At 46.1% G+C, this 10739-nt stretch overlaps 1 protein-coding gene across 1 annotated transcript; it reads right to left on the bottom strand.

Moving 5' to 3' along the window:
• Positions 1–4420: 4420 nt before the first annotated feature.
• On the bottom strand, positions 4421–10068 carry TEX43 (testis expressed 43). The gene is made up of 3 exons (XM_039545213.1): positions 9915–10068; positions 8828–8936; positions 4421–4700 (listed from the first exon to the last, which is right to left on the bottom strand). Exons 1-3 carry the CDS (start codon positions 9947–9949, stop codon positions 4494–4496), a joined length of 351 nt encoding a protein of 116 aa, XP_039401147.1. The 5' UTR covers positions 9950–10068; the 3' UTR covers positions 4421–4493.
• Between the last annotated feature and the right edge of the window lie 671 nt (positions 10069–10739).

Here is a 10739-nt window from a genome sequence, read left to right as displayed (position 1 = left end):
ATAAGTCATGTGCTCCAGCTCCCTAATCATTTTTGTTGCCCTCCGCTGGACTCTCTCCAATTTATCCACATCCTTCTTGTAGTGTGGGGCCCAAAACTGGACACAGTACTTCAAATGAGGCCTCACCAGTGCTGAATAGAGGGGAATGATCACATCCCTTGATCTGCAGGCAATGCCCCTACTTATACAACCCAAAATGCCATTAGCCTTCTTGGCAACAAGGGCACACTGTTGACTCATATTCAGCTTTTTGTCCACCGTAACCGCTAGATCCTTTTCTGCAGAACTGCTGCCCAGCCATTCGGTCCCTATCTGTAGCAGTGCATGGGATTCTTCTGTCCTAAGTGCAGGACTCTGCACTTGTCCTTGTTGAACCTCATATTTCTTTTGGCCCAATCCTCTAATTTGTCTAGGTCCCTCTGTATCCTATCCCTACCCTTCAGGACACATTGGGCAAGCGGGGGGTGGAGGAGGCTGGGACGACAGACAGACACAGTGCACAGCCCCGACCAGAGCCAGAGGCACATGTGTCCGCCTGTACCTGTGCTACCAGCGTGCCCCTTCCTGTTGGGGATGGGCCCATGCTGCGCCACACAGCTCCTCTGCCCAGCGCCGCCTGGATCCCAATGCCCAGAGCCCCCCTACAGTCCTTCCACCACAAATGCACAGTGCTGTGCACACACCCCCGCCCAGTGCCCCCCTGCCCACAGCCCCACCACAGCTGCCCAGCACCACTCAGAACCCCCCACTCACTAGTTTCCCAATACACACAGATTTCCCCTCCCTCCCTCCCTCCCAGTGCCCTTCCCCAGAGCCCCACCACCACAACTACACAATGCCCCACACAGACCCCCCCACTGCCCAGTGCCCTGACACACACAAACCTCCTCCACTGCCCAGCGCCCTCCACACCCTCACAGCCCAGCACCCCACACACACCTCCCAGGCACTCACTCCATCACACCCTGCCCCCTTCCCTGGCCGCACTCACCAGCCCTGCTGGGAGGTCTCTGGCTCCTAGGATGAGAGTGGCGAGGGGAGTCTCCAGACTCTCCATGTGCTGCGCCCACCACAAGCACGAGCTCCGTGGCTTCCATTGGCCGGGAAAAGTGCCAGTGGGAGCTGCCGGAGCCGTGGAGCGGGGCTTGCAGGCGCCGGCAGCATGCAGAGCCGCCTCACACTAAGATCCAGAGAGACCTGCCAGGGACGAGGTGGGGACTCTCAGTGGTGCTCACCTGGGGCAACTCCTGTCCTGGGAAGCATCCGGCAAGCTGGTCCCTCTGGCTCCTAGGGTTGCGGGTCGGGTTGGGTTCGGTGGGTAGGGGCAGAGGTCTCTCTGCTTGCTCCTGGCACCTGCAAGGCCTGCCCCCTGCAGCATGCGGGCACTGGGAACTGCCCCAGAGAGTGGTGAGTGGCGGCGCCCCAGCTGCGGTGCCGCGGCTGCAGTCCAGACGGTCCCCAATATCGGGACAAAGAGCATCCTGACCGATGTAAGGTCGGGATGCAGGACAAGTCCCCTAAAATCAGGACTGTCCCGATAATATCAGGACGTCTGGTCACCCTACCACTTCCAGTGGATTCCACTAAATCCTGAATACCACCTGGGATGTGACACTTGAGTTCCTGTTGTCACTTACCCACTACCCTCATCCCTTCCACATCATTTTCTTTCCCCACCTTATGTCTTTTCTTTTCTCTCTCTCTTTTTGCCTTCTGTTTAAAGAAAGTCTAGTTTAGCTGGCCAAGACTGTCTCTTTTGCAACACTGCCGTGAGCCTGTGACCCAAGAGGTAGCTAAAAGCAATGTCAGGGTATGTCTACACTACCCGCTGGATCGGCGGGCAGCGATCGATTCGGGGGGAGGAGTTGATTTATCACGTCTAGTCTAGACATGATAAATCGATCCCCGAGCACTCTCCCGTTGACTCCTGTACTCCACCACCACGAGAGGCGCAGGCGGAGTTGACGGGAGTGGCAGCAGTCAACTCACCGTGGTGAAGACACCACAGTAAGTCGATTTAAGTACGTCGACTTCAGCTATGTTATTCATGTAGCTGAAGTTGTGTAACTTAGATCGATCCCCCCCTTATACAGCTCAATGCTGGTACAAGTTTGATAGGTCTTAGTTGGCTAATAAGATGGGGTGCCTTGTCTATTTTTTTAGCCATGAAATTGCAAGTAAGAGTCAGTACCAAAGACAGGAACTACATTTAATATCACTGTTCTTTTCTGTCCCTTTCTGTGTACATTTGGGTTATTTTGTTTGTTTGTTTTAAAGGAAGCAGAATCAGGTTGCAACAGCACCAGATCATCTCAGCTAATTTTCTCTTTTCCCCAAGAAGGATAGTTGTTAAAATCTATAATACCATCTAAAAAACCTGTCTAACAGGCAGTTTCCCCTACAGAAACGCTCTACAGTTAGAGTGAAGGGGAAAAAGGAATATTGTTAAAATGAAAACCTTACTTAATACTTCACATTTCAAATTATTTATTCTTCTTTTTCTGTATCTTTAATAAAGATATGTAATGGTGGTAGTTGCCATGGAATTAAGCAAGCCAAAGTCTCTGTATTCAACCCCCCAAAAAACATTTAATTGTTTAGCGTTGTACAGTCATAGGGCTATGTTAACACCTTTGACTCTCTGGGCCCATTTATTCCATCAAAATTAACACAGCACTACATGCCGCCATCTCTGACACACACCCTGTACCCGGGCACAAGGGGGTGGGGAGTTGAGTAGAGCTGCTTATGGCAGCCCAGCACAATGCTCATTATCAGGGACATTCTCCTTCTAACCAGCTGCAAGCCTTTTACAGTCCCGGTGTGCTGATGGCGCAGGGCGTCAGTCTGACTCATAGCTTTTGGGAGTGATGCTTTAGTGATATTTTTATTTCCTTATCTATAAAAGAAAATTATATCAGCTGCAGATTTTATCCACAACTACAGTAGCTCTGAAGGGAAAAGCCGTAAGCAATACAAATGTAATGTTATATTTTTTCTAAAAAAAATTATAAATGAAAGTATTTCAGATTTGGAATCACTTAGGGTGAAAAACACTATTTTGTGATTAATATTTCTAGACACAAAATATTGAGCACATTTTAACTATGTATAAAAATGTTCTTGAAACCCTACTGCTCATTTGCTCATGGTGACTTTATATTTTAATTTATAAGTACTTAGGCTTTGAAGACAGCTCCTTTCTGCTTTTGATCTAGATGTGGGGGGAACTCTTCAACCCAGAGCAGAAAGTGTTATAATGTTTAGATTTAATCACAATTTGAAATAAAATGTATTTGTGAAGAGAGCAATATTTTAAAATTACACTTCAATGTATTTTTTTTTAAATGCTATTAGCGTATAAAAATGGCAAGCCCAAAATCTCTTAATTGTCTTCCTTTCAGCAGATGTGAAATATAAACAAAACTGGTTATGTGGAAAGTATGTTTTTTATCCCAGAACATTTATAAATACTTAGCAGCTTTTAAATTTAAAAGGTTTTTTCATTTTCTTTTTTCCCCATTTCTCACTCTCTAAAGTTTGAACCTATGGCATTTTTAGAATAAGCAATTGTGAATAAAGAGCCATTATAATGCAAAATTCAATTTAATCATTTTAATGGCATCTGTTTTTGATTGACAAGTGGAATTGATTCCATACAGAGAGATCCTGTATGACTGAAACCAACTGTTCTCATTTATGTATTTTATTTATTTATTTCCATTTATATTTGTTCAGCCTTTCAGCACCTTTTTAATTTATGGCCCTTTAGTATTTCTCCAAATTTTGTCTCCTTTACTTCCCCATGATTTCAGTGGCTTTGTAAACTCATAATTCCTCCTTCAGCCAATAATGGGAATTTCTTTTTACTATAATATACTTGCAAGCAATTCAGACCTAGAACTAAGTACAACAGCTGCGACAGTATCAGTTGGAGAATTTCCAGATCCTGATGTTGCTACCTGCCTAGCATTTGAGGTAGGGGGAGGAATGCAACTATCACCTAAACAAAAGGAAGAGGGAAGTGAACCAGCCAGCTGCCCCTGAAGAGCCAGGAGAGGAAGCTAGCTAGTCACCCTTAGAAGATGTAAGGAGGGCTGGTAGACAGCCAGTGGGACTCTCTCCAAGAAAACAATAGAGGATAAGGAGTGGGGTTGAAGCCAGTCTCTTGGAGATGGTGGTGGAAAGCTAAGTAGAGTCCAAAGGTTTGTATAAACTTCATATAAGTATCCAAATGTCTGTATGCTGCTTATCTAAATCAAACTGGGAAGTCTGAAACTTTTGAGATTCTCCCTTGCCTAATCAAAAATATGCAGGTCAAATTGCAGACAGATTTTTTTTTTCATTTCAAATAGAACATCTAATCAACTTTAAAAACATGTTAATTCTATTTTAAAGAGGAAAAAAAAGCACCACACTGTTTTTTCTTGCAGCAGATTTAAACTTCATAGCCTATACAGTTCAAACATGACTGTATTGAGAGAAAAAGCAGGTCAGAGTTTCATCCTCCATGCGTGAGCAATCACAGACTTCTGGTATCTGGAGAGATGAGAATATATGGGAATATCTGCAATCATTATTTCCTGAGGAATCTTCTCCCGTATGTGTTTTCTTTCTTCTCCATGGCAAAGTCTTTCTCTGTGCTCCAAAAACAGACTATCTTCTGTGGCACCACTATATATCCCAACAACCTCTGCATGCTGTGTAAAGAAATTCTAATGGTTACCTATGAAAAACTCATTTTTGCCTGAACTCCTTTAATAATTATACTATTAACTGAAAACCCTAATTGATATAACAACCTATTAACAGATGGCTCAGTAAATAGAGGAAAGCAAAAAAAACAAAAACTCTAGGCCAGGGTGGCCAAACTTACTGACTTTCTGAGCCGCATACAACAGTCTTCAGAAGTTTGAGAGCTGGGGCATGCCTGCCAGGGCTTGGGGCTTAAGCCCCACTCCTGCTGAAGCCTCAAGCCCCGGCAGCTGTGCCCCGTGAGGCTGAGGCCCCAAGATCCCCCTCCCCACTGGGCAGAAGCCAGAGGCGATGCATATGCCCCCAGATTTTTGCCAGGGGGTTTGCTGGCCCCAGTCAATCCCACGGTGCTGCTGGGTCCCCTCCCTGTACGGCAGCTGGAGCTGGGAAGAGGCAGCAGCAAACAGCTAGGATCAGCAGGGAGAGCAGCGGCCCCTTCCTGCAGCTCCCAGCTCTTTGCCACTGTTTCTCCACTGGGAGCTAACATGTGGGAGCTGCAAGGAGGGACAGCTGAGGGTAAGAGAGGAAGTGTGCCTGGTGGGGAGTGACTCAAACTATTGGACAGGGGGTGCAAACCTTTAAATTGTGCCTCCTTTCTCAGCAGGCACCAGTTATCTCTGTCAGAAGCCCCTAGTCCCACCACCCCACTGCAGGGCAGAAGCCCTGAGCTTCCCTCCGCCCCAGTCTGGTAGGCAGAAAAGGGGGAGCATGGGGGGCTCCGGGAGGCCACAGTTCGGCCATGCCTGCTCTAGGCCAAATTTTCAAAGGGCCTCCCATTTGCATGCACGTAAGCCAGGCAGTAGTGAATTGACACTGTGTATCCAGCCTCCTCATTTCTGGATAAATCCACACCAGAATTGAGCGTTAGACATGTGGTACACATTCCCATACGTGCATATCTAATAGGCTTTCACAGGTACATTTCTTTAAATATCAGGGGGAAGCCGTGTTAGTCTGTATCCACAAAAACAACAAGGAGTCTGGTGGCACCTTAAAGACTAACAGATATATTTGGGCATAAGCTTTCATGGGTAAAAAACCTCACTTCTTCAGATGCATGGAGTGAAAGTTTCAGATGCATGGAGTGAAAGTTACAGATGCAGGCATTATATAATGACACATGAAGAGAAGGGAGTTACCTCACAAGTGGAGAACCAGTGTTGACAGGGCCAATTCGATCAGGGTGGATGTAGTCCACTCCCAATAATAGATGAGGAGGTGTCAATTCCAGGAGAGGCAAAGCTGCTTTTGTAATGAGCCAGCCACTCCCAGCCCTATTGAAGCCCAAATTAATGGTGTTAAATTTGCAAATTAATTTTAGTTCTGCTGTTTCTCTTTGAAGTCTGTTTCTAAAGTTTTTTTGTTCAAGTATGACTACTTTTAAATCTGTTATAGAATGTCCACCGAGATTGAAGTGTTCTCCTACTGGCTTTTGTATGTTACCATTACTGATGTCCGATTTGTGTCCATTTATACTTTTACGTAGGGACTGTCCGGTTTGGCCAATGTACATGGCAGAGGGACATTGCTGGCACATGATGGCATATATAACATTAGTAGATGTGCAGGTGAATGAGCCCTTGATGGTGTGGCCGATATGGTTGGGCCCTCTGATGGTGTCCTCAAATATTTCTGTTAGTCTTTAAGGTGCCACTGGACTCCTTGTTGTTTTTATTTCTTTAAATGTTCATATATGTACATAATCATTCACTTGAGTGTATGTGAATAATTATATATATATATATATATATATATATATATATATATTTCTGTATACTATGCCTGTCTGGAAGATCAGACTTTGTAGTTGTTAGGCTCCTATCATGCAAACACTTATGACCTAGAGTAACTTTACTGATGGGAGCAGCCAATGAGTTCAATAAGTGATTACACTCATAGGTAAAGTATACTCACCTGTCTGCAGGATTGGGACTTAGCTAAGGAATATGAATGTAACTCATTATATGTGAATTTTAATTACTTCTAACTTTGCAAATTGATTAGCAAAGCACTCCTGTCTCAGGAAGGACTTATACATGTGTGAAGTTTAAAACAATTAATAATGTTTGAATTATCCAAGCATGTAAAAAAAGTATAAGAAAGTTTTTAAAAGAAGTAAATCTTTTTTCTTGTTTTAATAGTTCTAGAAAGGCTCAACAGTTTTTTTTTTAATTTACCATAAGGCTGAAACAAAGAATGACAAATCTGAGCCTAAAAGGAAGTATTTTGAGAAAGCTATTAATGACTGAAAATAAACATCTTAGCCTTAGCTAGTGTCCCTTCTGTGACATTACAGTGACAAGCTGGAATATATTAGTCAATATTTTAGGGGTCTAAATGTTTCTGAATTTGAGAATGGTTTAAAATGTACCCCATGTCTGGTGCTTTACAGACAAAAATATACAGTTTGGTTCATTTTTTGCCACTTTTATGCTGATCATGCTCGTTGTATATTTCTTTTCATTCCTTTAATAACATAGCCGGTCTTGAGCAAATAAACTTACAGCTTCTCAGTTTCCTTCAACAAAAATGTGTGAGAGAGAATGGCTTTTCTTGGGAAAGTGAAACATCCTCAAGAACACATCTCAACCTCTTCTACTTAGGGCTGGTCTACACTACACAGTTCAGTTGAGATAAGGCAGCTTACATCGACCTAATTATGTCAGTGTCTACACTACAGCCTTCCTCCCGCTGATGTAAGTGCCCTACTACACTGACATAATAATTCCACCTCCACAAGAGGCGTAAGGCTTATGTAGATGTAGTTAGGGCAACGGAGTGTCTGTGGCAGGAACTGTAAATTGACAAGAAAGCCAGGTAGCTAGAACCCAGCTGCCCCTACATCCTCTGGAGAGCTGGGTGGCTGGGAGCTGGGGCAAGAATGAACCCTGCTCTTGGCTAGGAACTGGGGTGAGAAGCCCAGAGGGCTTCCCCTTGCTTCCAGAGGGTAACAGGGAGCGGAGCAAAGCCTGCCGGGAGCGTATGAGCCTGTGGGGTAGCCAGGCTCTTGGCAGAGAGCTGCCAACAGAGCTGAGAGCCTGGGTTCTCAGCTCCACATACTGCTCCTCTTAGGTTGGTGGAAGTGTTCCTGGTGAGGACGCACATCACAGCTCCAAGGAAGGTAGTGTGGAGGTGCACCACCATAGTAATTACTACTATCACCGGGTAGTGTTTGATGTATCGGGGATTGATTTATCTGGACGCGATAAATCGATCCGCTAATTGACGCCTGTACTCCACCTCGGCAGGAGGAGTAAGCGGAGTCGATGGGGGAGCCGCAGCAGTTGACGCCACCGTGGGGACGGCCACTCAATAACAGACTTAAAAGTGGCAATTCTTCAACAAAAAAACTTCAAAAACAGACTCCAATGTGAAACTGCAGAACTGGAATTAATTTGCAAATTGGACACCATCTAGATGACCTCCTGAGGTCCCTTCCAACCCTGATATTCTATGATTCTATGTTTCTAAATTAGGCCTGAATAAAGACTGGGAGTGGATGGGTCATTACAAAACCTAATATTACCATACTAATTTCCCCCTACTATTACTCACACCATCTTGTCAACTGTTTGAAATGGGCCATCCTTATTACCACTACAAAAGTGATTTTTTCTCCCTTGGTATTCTACTGTTAATTGAATTGTTTCGTTAGACTGACCCCCCACCTGGTAAGGCAACTCCCATCTTTTCGTGTACTATGAATATATATATATATATATATATATACACCTGCTTCTGTATTTTCTACTCCATGCATCTGAAGAAGTGGGTTCTAGCCCACAAAAGCTTATGCCCAAATAATTTGTTAGTCTCTAAGGTGCCACAAGGACTCCTTGTTGTTTCTGCTGATACAGACTAACACGGCTACCACTCTGAAACCTGTCACAAGCTACAGAGTAAAATCTACTTCCACCAATAGCGGCAAGATGGTGCAGAGACAACAGCAAATACAGTTGCCTGGCCAGATTTTCAGAAGCAAAGACAATGGGAACTGTGTGTGCCCAGCACCTTTAGAAATTAGGCCACTATTATATTGTTAACAGGAGGAAATATTTTCTGGTTCCACTACCTTTAAAGTGAATTTCCTGTTCTTCATGTCTTCTTTCCAGGGCATCACGTAATGCGTTGGAATCATCCCATGTTTGCGCGATAACTTCGGCAAATGGCAGTGAACAAGCCTGTGGGACAAAATATTTTAAAAAAGACAGCGTGACAGTGTTAGGACAGAAGACTGGGTTGGGTTATTAACTGAAACAAACAAGTTCATATAATTCATAGAGGGGGAAAGTCTTTAATATAATTATAATTAATAAAAATATTGCTTCTTCCCTTACCGCCAGACAAGCTTATCATCTAACTGAAATTTCATGTTTTCCTAGGACACTATGCTGAACTAACAAATATTTTTTCTTCCGTATTTAGCATAAGAGTAAAGAAATTAATTTGATCTCATAAATTGAGGAGCATGATTTCTTATGCTTCCAATCACTGCATGCCCTCCTCACCCCCATGCAGACACAAGATAGGAGCAGAGCTGGCTTTGTACACACACACAGCTGGGGGCTAGCAGGGGCATGGTTTGTGAGTTAGTTCTCCATTTGTGGTGGGACCCTGGGGTCTGCATCTGGCTGAGTGTGGTCCTGGTGCTCTACTCTATGTGTAGGGTGCCCCCATGATGGGGGTGCTTCTTGGGGCAGAGGAGAACGGTTGTATTTCTGTCTGTAAGCCCAGGAATACAAGGGGCCTGCCTGAGACTTCCCAGGCAAAGATGCTTCCTGCCCTGAGGATGGCAACAGTCTACTGGGTTTAAAAACAAACCACAGAAGGAGGGGTGTCTGCTAACACCAGGCAGTCTGAGGCAGGGCCAAGCTAGGTGCTGGAAGGTACCTGCTCTGGGGAAAGCCCTAGCAGCTGCGGTGCCAGTCTGAAATCTCTGCCGCCCCGCTCCCTCAGACACGTGGGAGGGACTAGGCAGAGAAGGGGCCAGCGGGACAGAGAGGTGCCTGATGGCACTTCGGGGCGGGTTGAGAGATTAGCAGGGTGACCCCCATTAGCCTCTTTAAAGCTGGCTCTGTCCAAATGCGGACACGGGAGTGCCGGGGGGAGGGGCGGGTACGGGGGTGGGGGAGCTGCTGGGCGCGCTTCCTCCTCCTCACCCTTTGAGGTCCGTGTTGGTCCCGACGGAGACCATGGCGGCGGCTGCAGCCCACTCCCGACTCCCCGCGGCCTCTCCAGCGCCGGGACCGCTCGCAGCCCGGGGTCGCTCTGGCGTGGGCGCCTTTGTGATGCAGCCGCCGCCACCGCCCACGTTCCAGAAGGCGGCCAGGCTGCGGCTGGCGGCGCGGCGCAGCGCTGGGCGGGCGGCAGGTGTAGCGCCTCTGCACCGCACCTGCAAACAAGCCAGGGGATGGGCTTGCTCCGGAGACGGAATTGCCCACGGCTTCGAGGAGAAGGGGCATGATATCCCTCCCCCCTCAGCGTCTCCAGAGGGGCACCCCAGACCCTTCATGCAGCAGACGTGACTGAGGCGGGAGGGGGGCACTGAGCTAGGGTGACCAGACAAGTGTGAAAAATCAGGATGGGGGTGGGGTGTAATAGGATCCTATATAAGAAAAAGACCCAAAAATCAGGACTGTCCCTATAAAATCAGGACATCTGGTCACCCTATGCTGAGCACAAGTAAGGGAGATAGTGCTGAAACACCAGCGCGGGGAAAGGTTGACTCTCTCCCTTAAATTCATTCCCAGACAGTACCTATAGGATGCCTAAGTATTCCCTTAACTAGTACATTTCCCAGAACACTGGGCAGGCAGAAGGGACCCATGTGCATGAAAAGGGTTAAAATGATTAACCCCATTTTTGGTTCATTGCTATGCAGGAACTTGTGCTCAGTGTCATCGCCATAGAGCCAAAAATACTGGTTCTCTGAAGTGGCCTGGGCACAGTACTTGATATGTGCCAGCTCTGAGCCTCGCACGTTT

The sequence above is a fragment of the Mauremys reevesii genome, linkage group 6 (genome assembly GCF_016161935.1).
Source record: "Mauremys reevesii isolate NIE-2019 linkage group 6, ASM1616193v1, whole genome shotgun sequence".
In the NCBI taxonomy this organism is placed as follows: domain Eukaryota; kingdom Metazoa; phylum Chordata; order Testudines; family Geoemydidae; genus Mauremys; species Mauremys reevesii.
This window is presented reverse-complemented; position numbering and strand designations above follow the sequence as displayed.